At 39.2% G+C, this 13763-nt stretch overlaps 1 protein-coding gene across 4 annotated transcripts in view; it reads right to left on the bottom strand.

The window, feature by feature from the left end:
* The window catches only part of LHFPL3 (LHFPL tetraspan subfamily member 3), a 629939-nt gene that overhangs the window by 236405 nt on the left and 379771 nt on the right, over positions 1–13763 (bottom strand). For 3 of the 4 annotated variants that reach the window (XM_032484193.1, XM_014556109.2, XM_006181028.3), the window contains exon 2: positions 2841–3077. In XM_032484193.1, coding sequence (XP_032340084.1) covers positions 2841–3077 — 237 coding nt within the window. Of the gene's footprint in view, positions 1–2840; positions 3078–13763 lie in introns of those variants that run through there. The other variant, XR_004321615.1, reaches the window with a different exon arrangement.

The following is a 13763-nucleotide window of genomic DNA, read 5'->3' as shown; positions in this document are numbered from 1 at the left end:
ATATGCATGACTAGGACATTGTGCTGTACACCAGAAATTGACACATTGTAACTGACTGTGCTTCAATTAAAAAATAAAGAAAAATAAAATAAAATTCCATGAGCTAGACTGGCCTCTTGTTTCATTGCATTGCCTTGGAACCCAAAGAAGGCCCTAGCTATCAAGAGAACATCATGGTAGTTTGATTAGAAAAAAAAAATAGTGAAAAACAGTGTTTCAACAAGTCAAAAGTTTTATTAATGTAGTCATGAAAACTGTAAAAGTACCTATTTATATACAACCAATTCCTTAATTACAGATTATTCTTATCGACCCTTACTTCCCTGAGGATCTATGGCGGTAACATTGATGAATTTTGTTTTGGTTATTGCGTGCACTTCAAAGCCATCACACTACAGTTAGTGAAACTGGGTTCCTACACAAACATGCAAACCTTTAGTTTTCAGAAGTCTGAATGTGGAACAAGTGTTTAAATGATACCAAACAACAAAGGCTGCTTTGTACAGCCACTGTAAATCTTGTACCATTTCTCAGAAACATTCAGGTGGATTACATTTTATTACAGGGCTTAGAAACTCTGGTTTGATTTTATACGGACTCTACTGTTTAAGGATCAGAATTGCCTGAGTAATAGAGCTGCACTCTGTCTCAGAGTTTCAGGGAAAGGAGTTTCAACTGTGAGATAAACAAGTGGTAGAAGTGAAACGTTTCATCAACATGGCCTGATGTTCTCTGCTGCTTTCTTGGATCTATCTGATTTGATATAGATGAACTGCTACTGGTTTTAGTCCTTCAGACCAGATGGAAGAAACTACAGAATACATGCAAATGGAGAAGACGAACACAGGAAGAACTATACGCAGGTAGTCCCTGCACCTCATACTGGCCTATGTTAAACTTCTTTCCCATTGACACTGTCGCTGAGGTGGTCCCAATCTAACACTGAGTAGAATATGACACTTTCTTCAATAAAGACCTCGGTGGAAGGGCTCAGACGTCCACTATTCACCAAATCAACCAGAAGAAAAAACCCATTTTGAAAACTGTTGAATATTTCTCTATAATCCTGCCTGTTCCTTTCTGAAGCGTGAATTCAGGAGAAGTATCACTTGTCTATGTGATTATGAGTTAGAATTCTCAGTGGCCAAGTGAAAACCTTCCTGGTTTTGTCATTTATTTATTTTTTTCTTCTGAATTTTCTTCTCCTTAATATGTGGAGAAGGATGTCTGGAAACTTAAAGTCTCTCAATGTAACTTGAACTGTGCAGTGAATCAACAGCATTCTGGTGGTGGTGGGAATCAAGCATTTGCTGAACAAAGTAGTGCTTTCTTTATTTAATTCATTCTCTAGGGAGAGGGAACTTCCTCTAATACTGAGCTACCTTTACAATTCAATTTGAAGTGACGTTAACAGGACAGAGACCTGTACACACTCAACAAGTCACAAAGATAACAGCCAAGGGCACCAAATGAGTGCGTGTGAAAGCACTTTAAATCTGCACATGCTTTGTAAGTGTAATTAGCATCCTCCTATCATCCTTTTTATCCAGAAAGGGCCACTCTGAGAGGGAAGCAGTTGTGTTTTTAGGAAGTGCCAGCACTATTCCCCTGTGAAAGGATTATTTTTGTGTTTAGCATACTTTTGACAGAACCAAGTAAACTAATATGTATTCTGTCCATAAATCAGGAAGATAAAGGGCTGTGGGTGACTGCTGTTCTCCCAGACTTCTCTGTTTATCTCTTTATAGTTGACGGTTTACAAGCGTGAAGAGTGATGCTCTAAATATAAAGCTTGCTACACTGCCATTACATGTGACATTCATGTAGATACTAATGTATGCTTATATCTGAGGCGTGGTGAAGCAATCAGGAGTTTTTGAAGTTAACAACTACTTGAGATAAACTAAATTTCCTAATTCAAGGATGGATTTAGTTCTTAATTCGGAATAAAAGCTAGAAAAAGGAGCCACTCAGTGGAAGGTGCTGATATAAGTCCACAGTATTAAAGTTAAAGATAACATGAAGATAAAATAGTTAAATGAATCTAAGTCTGTAACAAAACAGACAGCAGAATTCTATCCCAAGAAATTGGTTTAGAAATTTGGAAAGAAAATTAAGATTCGTCTTCAATAATGACTTGCAACCTCTTATTGACACGTGATAATATTTATCATTTGCTAGTCAACATTATTCACTAGTCAACATCCTATTTTCTATCCTAGTTTTTTTTCGGTGTGTGTGTGTGTATGTTTCAGAAGGCATTTTCTTTTTGAAAAGAAATCCAAGGGCTTCGGATTACCCAGATAACACATATAAAATTCAGCTCATTAGGTAAACACTGAAACATCTAATTGTACCCATTTGGGCCCAGTATCTCTACCTCTTTCTGAGAGGATGAGTCTGAATTCAAATATAGTGATAGTGAGCAGTTTAATAACAACGCTTATAGATTATTTTCAAAGATTCTCCAGGCATTTATTTCCACCCGGAAAATAGCTGAATATGTGGAGAGAAAGCATTTTCTATTCAGTCAACTTGACCCCTCCCCCCAAAACAGCTGTGCCATAGCCTTTAACTCAGAGAGGGAAGGACGAAGAACCTGGAAAAAATGTATTTAAGTAATAATGGGTTCAGAGAGCCTCGAAAAGGTCAACATAGAAATACGCGATTTTAATTGTGTAAATGTCTTGAGTCTGGGGAAGGTCTGTGAACCAAACAACATTAAATGATGCAGCAAATTAGACCCACAGGGAATGCACTGGTACCGGACGAGAAAAAATGAAGGGTGTCATTTTTTGTGTTTGAGGCGAGCAGGAAAGAGTTGACCAAAGCGATCTTACCTTTGTTTTCTGCCTTCAGCTCCTCTGCCATCAAGCTGTCTTGTCGGTTACCAAGCACGAACGCCAGAAACGAGAGGATGAGGGCATCCAAAATCCCAATGATAGCCAGGATGTACGCCCAGCGGACTGAACAAGCTCCAAGAGTGTACTTGTCCGTCTTTTCTCCACACATCCGTTTTACTTCATCTGAATCCCAGCCATCAGGGAAAATCATGCAGCCAAGCACAAGGCAGGCAGCTAAAAGAGGGAAAAAAAGGAAAGGAGTTGACATAAATTTCATTTCAGCAAATATTGCTACTACATGTCAAATCATTGTTCAAATTCTTGATGTAAAGAACAGAAAATCTTAAACCTGCTGTCCAACCCTGAGTGGTTTTTCACCCCCTTGTTTAATCTAAAAGCAGCCCAGCAGCCCAGCACTCTGCAGTGAGAGGAGCTCTGGGAATGCTCTAAAGGGAGCATTCAAAGAGAAGTTAAAGTATGCTGATCAATTATATTAACCAAAAAAAAAAAAATCAAACTTCAGTGTGCAATTGTGGGAAGGCTTCCACTGCAAATATGCCACAAGGAATCCTAACACTGCAGAATGATAATTCAGTGCTGGCTTTGAAGAGCTAGGACAGCCACCCAATGAGGGATTAGAGTAACATGGAAAATATCAGAGCATATACTGACTTTGAGTCACAGTGAAAAATAATTTCATACTGTGGCCTCCAACACACACTGAGAAGTTTCTTGAAATTATGCTTACCACATGCAATGCACTCTGATATTTTCAATTCTATTCTCTGCTCTATTTCATTTTCTAAAAGTCTGAAAAACATGGCAACACGTTGTAGACCCACAGAGATTTATGGAAATTCAGGAATTTCAGGAGAATACTTATGTTCTGTTTCCCAAATATCACTGCAGGAATCACATGAATACTTTTTAATAAGAATATGTTACTTTGAAGGCTATTGTTGCTACTCTCTTTACATTTAATCAAATCATTTGGAGGTGAATGATGACAGTATTAGGTTATACAGAGCCTCCTGAATATGTGGCTCATTCATTAATTCATCAATTCCTTCGCTCATTAATTTAATAATCCCTTATTGAGTGTTTCCCATGGAGTGTGGGACACAGTTCTTGGTGCTAGGGATACAGTGATCAAGGAAACAGACATGGTTTATGTTAATACAGACTTTATGTTTTGTCAGGAAAAGAGGGGAAAAAAATGAGTAAGCTTGCAAATCAGATAATTCTAAGTTGTACTAAGTAATAGGTAGGAAAGAAACAAAGGGTTCAGATAGAGAGTAATGAGTGGGACCTTCTTCAAAGATGGTGATCAGATAAGGCCTCTTGAGGGAGTGGCATTTAAGCGAAGGCCAAAAACATGCAAAGCAGGAGATATGTGAAATTGATGGGAAAGATGTTCCAGGCAGCAGCATGTGCAAAGGCCCTGAGGCTGGACAGGGACTTGGTGTTTTTGAGAAGCTGAGGCTGTGAGGCTGGCAGGGGTGACACATCAAGGCAGGCTATTGCTTTCAGGGCACATAACTAAAAAAAATCATGATGGCACAACCAAGTCAGAGTTCTGTGATAGTAGAGGCAAACCATTCCTGAAGCTGGCAAGAGGGAGTCCAATATAACTCTTGCCTCACTGCTACTTACTGAACAAGCCAGAAGTAGACAACCACTTCTCTACTTTTTAACAGGAGCATGGCTCTACCAGGCAGGTCTGGAGGAGACAGATAGGAAGACTGCCTGGGAGAACTCTGCTCTAGGATTCCTGGTTATTTTATAAAATGATAGTTCAAAACTTTGGGTCACACTTAATTCCTCTCTTTTCCTTACCCCACATCCCAAATGTTGCCATGTTCCTCTCATCTATCTGTGCAGTATCCCTGCATAGGTAGGTGTCATTGACACACCTATTTTAAGCCTTTGTTATCCCTCAGAGGGAACCCTAACTTCCCTCTGCCTTCAGTTTGCCCTCACTCTATTTCAGATCACACATTATAGCTCGGACTCAAAATGTTCTGCTGGTTCCCACTGGTATTGAAGAACACCCACTCAGCCAGGTACTCAAGGCTCCACGATCTAGACCCCACTTACTTTTTCAGTCCTCCTCCCCTTTATGCTCTCCACTTCACATGCATTGAAATACACATGATCCCCTGTCCATGCAACAAGTTTTTGGATCTCTATTTTCTCTTTTGCCTGGAGTATTTGCCACTAGTATCCCTATGTGTTTTACTCTTAAAAATCTCTTAACATTCAAGTCAAAAGCAACATTCTCCACAAAGCCATCTCAAATTCTTCTTCACCTACACATTGCCCTTCTCTGAACTCCCATAGATGTTGACTGCACTTATCTTAAAGCTCTTGCTGGTTTTTTTAAACATTTGCTATAGTTACTTATTTACAAGCATTATCTCAATCACAGACTGTAAGTTTTCTGAGGAAAGAATCTGGAGGGACCTCTAATTCAAAAAGATACCTGCACCCCAATGTTCATTGCAGCACTATTTACAATAGCCAAGACATGGAAGCAACCTAAATATCCATTGACAGATGACTGGATAAAGAAGATGTGGTAGGGGAAGATGCAGCTCAAGTGGTAGAGTGCATGCTTGGTTCAATTCCTAGTACCTCCTCTAAAAATAAATAAACCTAATTACCTCTCCCTGACTGAAAAAAACACAAAAAACCAAAAACCAAATAAATTTAAAATAAATAAGTAATAATAAAGTAAAAACAAAAAACAAAATAAGGAATTAAAAAAAAGATGTGGTATACATATACCACATACATGCAATGGAATACTACTCAGCCACAGAAAGAGAACAAAATAATGCCACCTGCAGAAACATGGATGGACCTGTAGGTTGTCATACTAAGTGAAGTAAGCCAGAAAGAGAATGAAAAATATCATATGATGTCACTTATATGTGGAAATCTAAAAAAAAAAAAAGATACAAATAAACTTATTTACAAAACAAACAGACTCACAGACATCAAAACAAATTCATGGTTATCAGGGGGAAAGGGGGTGGGAACGGATAAATTGGGAGTTCAGGATTTGCAGATGCTAACTACTACATACAAAGTAGATAAATAACAAGGTCCTACTGTATAGCACAGGGAACTATATTCAATACCTTGTAATAGCCTATAATGAAAAAGAAAATGAAAAGGAATATATATATTTATATATATAAATATATTATATATATTATATATATATAAAACTGAATCTCTATGCTGGACACCAGAAATTAACACATTGTAAAATGATTATATGTCAATAAAAAAGAAGTATCTGCAAGATCCTAGGCTAATGTCTCAGTCAACAAAAGATTAAACAATATTCCTCTTGGCCTTGTAACTAATTATTTCTAATTCTTTACAAATTTATCACCCTGTAAGATGTAGCACCATCACTACACTAAACATCAGAATATACAAGGCATCAGAATATACAAGGCTTCAGAATATTTGATTCACTTGGACATGAAGTTTCCTGACTGGGAGGGACAGTGGAGAATTAGTTCCAACTAGGCTATTCTCCAAAACCGGGTTTCTTATTAGACGGTCACCTAGGAAATGACTAACTTACTTGCAGTTACAGAGCCCTTCATTTCAGCAGCAGGTTTTCTGGAAGTATACCAGAGAACGTTCTTGTATGTGAAAGAAAACAAAGAGCTCCCAAGCTGGAGGTGAGCAGACAGGAATAATGACAAGAAACCCAGGTTTTTATTGAATGCTGCCATGACACCCCTTCATCTGGGAGATACCATCAAGGCACCCTTGTGAGGGCATGACTTGATTTCAATTTTAAGCCTATTCCAAATGGTTAGGAAACCTTCACATTCTAAAAGGAACCTCTGTGTGGAGGCTACTGCTGCCCACAGTGGCTTCTTCTGAAATAGTACACAAACAGCTAGCACTTCCTTGGAGCCACTAATTGCTCTGGCATCTTTCTTGCCAAAGAACTGAACGTAACCTCTGTGAAGCAAACAGCCTCTGAAAAATCCACAAATGTTTTTAATTAGGTCTTTCTCCAAAGGGAAATGAAGCCAAGATGAGAAAAGCAATAGGGGCCTATGATTTGGGTCACTTGGGCCTGCTGATATTGCTGGACCAACTATCCTAATCAGGACTTCCAACGCTGCAAACTGGAGGACTGCTTATTTTTTGGACAGAAAGAGAAAGTCTAAATTCATTCTTTAAAAAGTCCATGCATGGTTGCACAAAAAGCATGATAAATTGCCTCGTGTGGCTGAAGCACTCAAGGGGAACGTGGTGAAAAAAAAGAATCTGTATTCACTTAATTCTATCAATTATTCAGGCATGGACCCATGGAAGAAACTGACGCCAGCAGAGCTGCCAGGCTATGGAGGGGGCACTTTCACACCAGGATTGTTCTTCCAAATACCTGGTAAAGGAGAGCCAAGACTCATTCCTACAGTCTCTTCATTAGCACATAGCCAAAAAACTTGAACTACAGTGTTGAACTATGATACAATATACAGTTGTTCTTCATTTTATGCAATGGGTATTTTGCTTGTATTTTTATGCAATTGATATTCTGTTGAAGTTCCAAGACTGGAAAAGGTACTATATTGATACCTTAGCTTACCTCTGGAAAACTGAGTTGCCAGACAATCTAGGACATGAAGTTAACTGTGGTTTTAGAGTCCAGTGGAGAAAACAAATTGTCTCCTGATAAATTTTGGTTTTAAACCCAGTATAATTTTATGAGCATTTAATTTGAGGTCATAACACAAAAGATACAACATCCCTTAGAAAGGGGTGGGGGAAAAGAAAGTGTAGATAAACAATGAGCTCTCAAAAGAGGAGAGTTAGAAAGTTGTGTGTGATGATGAGAAAGGCATCTCTACTCTGCACAGATTCTCAGCCTAATTGCCCTAGTAAAGGGAGCCCTGCATCCACCTCTACCTTGTGCTGAATCAACTGTGAAACCCACACCCCAAGGTTTAACAAGAAAGGAGAGAATTATGAGTCTACCCACTTGTGCACTTAGGAGCTACATAATGGAGAAATAGCTTTTCTAGAATTTGATACCAGACAAGAGGAAAAATATTTAACCAACTGCAAATTCTGGAAGCAGTAAACATAACCAAAACCTTGACCATGTGACATTTGAAGAACAATGCCTGAATCAGAACAATGCCTTCCCTTGACTAAAAGGAAATGTAAACTAGTCTTAACCTGCCAGTGAAATGCCCAGAAGGTGTTTTTGCTTTGAACTCAGGGGCTAGAATTGCCCCAGGGAAGGCTGTGGGTAAGTCTGGAACTTGAGGTGGTGCGAGCTTAGCTTTTGCTCTCTGCCTTTGGGGATCTTTCTTCCCCTCAGGGCTTGGTATTTCCCACCCTTAAACCAGGAATCCCAGATTCCTTCTTGGGGTTAAAAAAGTCTATTGTGACTGATTTGCAATATGCTGGTGGTACTGGGATGATCTAAAGCATTTTAAATGGTGGGATGATGGCCAGGTGAATTACTGATAAACTGCTAGTTAGAAACATTTAATAAAGCAACAGGATGGTACCCTTGTTCCAGTATGTTTCACTGAAGAATTTGTTCTTTCTTCATTTTTAAAAAACCATCAGAATCCAGAATACCAGTTTCCTGTTTACCCAGACAGAGTAGGGGAGATTAATTCTTCTTGGAGACCAGAAAAAGAGCTTAAAATTTTTGAACAGAGATTGAAAACAGTCTAGAGCAGCCATGATCAGGGGAGTTCTGGTCCCTAGCATTACCTGAGCCCGGCTCCAGGGAATAAAAAGAAGATGAACACACCCTCCAAGCCTGCCTGCTCTCCCTCTTCAAGATACTGTTTGTATTTTTTCAAAGAGAAGTCACTGACTTTCATATATAAAAGAAATATCATTTGGGACAAATTGAGGATTTGTTGATTCTTCAAACACGATTTAGGTTAAACATTTCCTTATTTGTAATGTGTATTAGTCTCTATTGCTATTGGGACAAATCACCACAATCTTAGTGGTTTAAATCAACTACACTTCAATGTTTTTAAAAAAGTAATTTAATACTAAAATATCTATTTGAAACCACAACTCTATTTTTTATCTAGATAGATTAAAAAATACATTATTGTTTGTATGAAATAACATTAAGGAGGAAAAATGGAAAGTAAATGGTATTTTTAAGACAAAGCGATTGATTGATTGTAACTATGCAGAATGCTTATATGTACATCAATAAAGATAGGTTATTTTGAATAATAAAAAGCACAAATTTATTATAATTCTGCAAATCAGAATTCTGATATGCATCTCACTGGGCTAAAATCCAGGTGTTTGTGGGACTGCATTCCCTTCCGGAGGCTCTATGGCACAATTTGTTTCCTTGCCTTTTCCCACTTCTAGAGATTGCCTGCGTTCCTTAGCTCCTGGCCCTTTCCCATCTTCATGGCCAGCAATGGTAAGTCGAGTCCTTTTCGTGTACAATCTGACTCTCCCTTTTGCCTCTTCTCCTTCCACATTTAAGAATTCATGTGATTCTGATGGTTTTTGCCAGAGCAATGTCCATAAAGAAGTGAGGCTAAAGCCAGTTGTAGGTTTAGGAGTAAATGGACATAGAGCTCTAAGTGCCTAGAACTCTATGCTTTCAGGGGTCTATAAAAATGTTTAAGAGCTGAAAATTAAAATCAGTTTTTAACTAAAAAAGGGGGCAACATTAGGGATACTTGTGGTGATGGAAATGTTCTTTATCTTAACTATCATTTTCAATACCCTAGTTGTGGAATTGTGCTATAATTTTACAAGATAATATCACTGGAGGAAACTGGATAAAGGGTACATGGGGTCTCTCTGTATTATTTCTTATAACTGCATGTGAACCTATAATTATTTGACAATAAAAAATTTAATTTAAAAATTACCCCCAAAAAAGCATGAGATTAGATTGGGCCCACCTAGATAATCCAAGATAATCTCCCCATTACAAGGTCAGCTGATTATTAACCTTAATTGCATCTGCAAACTTAAATTCACATTTCCATGTAACCTAACATTTTCACAGGTTCCAGGGATTAGGGTGTAGACATCTTTGGTGGGTATTACCCTGCCTGTCACATGATGTTACACACAGTAGTCTGTTATTACAACCCTGTTCCTGTCTTCTGAGTTGTAATTACTGTGGTCCAGACTGAGGGGCATAAAGTCAATTGCAGCTCTGTTGTATGGGGTAGACCCTAAGCCCCTGTGCCTCACAAGGCTAGCCTTCCATGGGTCTCTGCTGGGCTTTCTCAACATGACCATGGTTCAGTCTTGGTTTCCTGGTCAGCTTTACAGCTTCCTGTTGGGACCTTTTATTTTGAGCCTGCTTGCCTGGAGTCCTGATATTCTACCTGTCTCTGGCTGTGTAAATTCTTTTCCCAAAGCCCTTAAAGGCAAGCGTAAGTCATGTTTCAAGAGGATGGATCATCTTGACCAAAGCAAGCGAGGCTCAAAAAGATCATGACTTGGGAGTCTTCTTGCTGTAGGATTCAACCCACTGCTTGGCCACCTCTCTGCCTTGAATATTGCCTCCAGCTTGAAGCAAGCCTCACTTTGGAATCCTTTGGGCTACTGGCTATTCCTCTTAAGTGACTCTTTGTAAGCACAGTCTTGCTCCCCACTTTCTCCCTTTCAGAACTGGTTCCCTGTTGGGGGTCACAGCACACTATTTGGCTGAACCCATCCAAACTGCAACCACCAAGGCCATCTTAACAGCTCTAGACCTGCAGAGGTGGCCACCAAAGACTATACTGTCTCCACTGTTCCCCAAAGTGTGGGTGATCAACATGAATACCTCTGGTGTCTGCAGAGTGACAGAGCCAAATAGAAATTTCCTGAAACTTTTGCCATTTGACACATTTGAAAATTTGGATAAGAGTGCATATGGGTCCCGTCCCCTAACCTCTAGGTACTGATGCACCTGTGGGCTCAACCTCACATCTCTAACCCTCTTCACGAAGACAGGCAATATACTGGAGAGCTAGATGTCGCTGCAAGGAGTTAGTTATGGGTCTAGTATCTCAATTTTTATCCACTATTTCCATGTACTGATCTCTGGACACTAATAGTATTATTTTTACATAAAGTCAAAGCCATCATTTAGGTTTCTGAGAGTCTATAATCCCCAGTGAAACTAGTAGTTTGAACAAATGTTGAAGAAAATAAATTTGGTAGGAAAATGGGCACAAAACCTGTAGTACCTTCATTTTCTTAAAATAATACTATAGAAATAATAGCTGACACTACTGAGCACTTGTGCCAGGCACACCCTTACATGAATCAATTCATTGAAACCTCATTGCAACCCTATGAAGTAGGTACTATTATTATCGCCATTTTATAGAAATTGAAACAAGAATAGAGACCTTGGGTAACTTGAAAAATGTCACAGGTAGTGAGCGAGGGGCCAGGATTGACACCTTGGGTAGCCTGACTGCCATTCTGTCTCTTAACTGTTATACAATTGTAGAGTTTAATTTTTATTATTTTGGGAAAAGACAGAGCTTCCCTCTGACAGTAAAATCAGAATACCAAAAAGAAGTAGATTCACCTAAGAACTGGTAAGACTGATATAATCTGATGAAGGACTGGTCTGTGACTTAACTAAATACAGTCAACAATTAAGGTCAAAGCGGGTTGGAAAAAATGCAAAAATTGGACTCATCAACAAATATTTGTCTTGCAGTACGTGGCTAGAAGGCTGTTACTGAGAAATGGTCTTGTAGTAGAACAATACTAGAGTTCCCATGAACTTTCAGAAATGGACCAACTCATCTTAAAGTATTGGCATTCTGAGTTGTCAAAAAGACATCCCTAGAAATAACTGGCAGCAAAATCTCAGGAAGCTAAAATGCAAGAACGTCATCAATTTGTTGTTGTTGTTGTTTTTGTTGAACTTTAGAGCAATCTATTCCCAGTTAAGGGAGTTCTTGTCAGTGGCTGATGACAGTCTTAAGAGCTGCCATTTTTTGTATTGCCAGACAGAGCAATTTTCCAAATCCTTGGCAAACAGCCTCTTCAGTCAGTTAACTATTATTTATGTCCTGGTTCTGGGGATAGCACTGATTAAGACACTCCTAATGCCTTCTCTCGAGGGACCTGTAATCTAAAAGGGTGCCCAGTTTAACAGCTATAATGAGTAAAAAAAAAAGGGAGACATAGGCTACTGAGTGGAATTGAACATATGATTTTAAACCTCCAGCCTAAGCTTGGAAATCTGAAAATTTACTGAAAGGGAAAATCTAAGATTTTTAGTCCCAGACCATTATTCTTTCAACCAGACCCAACAGCTGGAAGAAGACTGGGGAACAGAGGACTGGAGGTTGGAGGAGGGAAGTAAAACAGTATGTATATGTGTATGTTGGGGGGGGCATGGTTATTTAATTATAATATATAAAATAAAATTTAGGTACAAATATAACTGTTAAGAATAAGAAGATAACCAGCATCAAAGTAGAAATGTGCAGTAGAATTTACAATGACTAGAGAGGACAAAAAGGATTTTTAAAAAACTAATAATTATAGCAAAAGAAATAGGAACTGGTTTATGGTCTCAAGCTGAGCAGCTCAGGGGATGTCTCTGTTATATTACTATAAAATTCAAACACAAGCTCCCTATATCATCAGCAGTGTGGTATGTTACTTATTTCTTCTAAATATGAGGACTGGATGCTTCCAGAGTGAAAGTTGCATTTCCTTGAGAGAGTCCAAACGGCAGGAAAAATGATCTACCATGCTCATATTTTGGATGAAGATACTTCATATCTTTTCTCCGTGCCAGATCCTAGAATTCTGCCTAAAACCTGAAGTGACCTATGCACTATCAAGGCTGACAAGAACCTTGTTCTTGGGTCTTTCTTCATGGTGATGGGCGTTTGGTTGTTTCCACTAGCCCTCCAAGCTGGCCCTTGGAAGGAAGGGGAAAAGAGTTCTAGGCACTCAGACTTCTCCTCTCTCCTCATATTTTCTTTATTTCTAATATATTTGAGGTCTTTAGCTTCTCTGATGTCCCTGTAGACTCCTCTCTTAGCATTTTTTGGAATTAAGCACCATTTCATAGTTCTAGATTACTCTTGCTTGCCTTGGCTGGGACGGTAGTTTCACGGCTGAATATGTCTCCCAAAACCTTACCTCGTCCCTTCTTCTTAAACATCTTTTTTCATGCACTGGGTAGGTGATCACACTGGCCCCTTGAATTCTACAGGAAGTGTTTTCAGTCATGCAGATGCACTCCGTGAACTCAGTATGGCTTTTATAAGCCAGAATGGAGCCAGTACACAGAAAAATCTTTAAAAAGTACTAGAGAAAATTGAAAAGGCACAACTCTGTACTTAAAACTACTCATGGGTCAGAGGAAGAGAAGGAACATCCTCCATGTGGTCCCAGTAGGATCTCAACCAGGAATGGTTAAATCCTTAAATTAGGAGCTCCTTGAGGATCCAGGACATGGAACTGTTGTAGACTTGTCTTCCCAGGGTATCAATTGCTGAAATGTCACAGATTATTCTCATCTGGTTGGTGGCCAGTGCATTCTTGTGGTTCCTACAGGGTCCCAATTTTCCAGGTCAACTTGACCAGAAAGTTTCCACACCTGGGGTGGTGGTAGGGGGCATGCATTTATTTTATTCATTGCAGGCTGACAGAATTGTAAATTTGACAGAATATATTTTTCAGTGAACTGGCTGGTTAGAAACCCTAAGCTTCTGGCTCTTCCCCAACTGAACGCTATAGTGTACCCTGGGAAACAGCAAGCTCTGGAGTGAATTAAGCCTAATGGAGCATGAACTTAGGTCTCCATCTATCTGCTGTCAGGTACATTCATATTGGGTCTGACTTAAAGCGGTGCTTTAGATATGGTTGAGTGATGATGCAACTGCTCCTCTGGCACACGTG

The sequence above is a fragment of the Camelus ferus genome, chromosome 7 (genome assembly GCF_009834535.1).
Source record: "Camelus ferus isolate YT-003-E chromosome 7, BCGSAC_Cfer_1.0, whole genome shotgun sequence".
NCBI lineage: Eukaryota > Metazoa > Chordata > Mammalia > Artiodactyla > Camelidae > Camelus > Camelus ferus.
The sequence above is the reverse complement of the archived record's forward strand: the minus strand, read 5'-3'. Positions and strand labels throughout refer to the sequence as shown.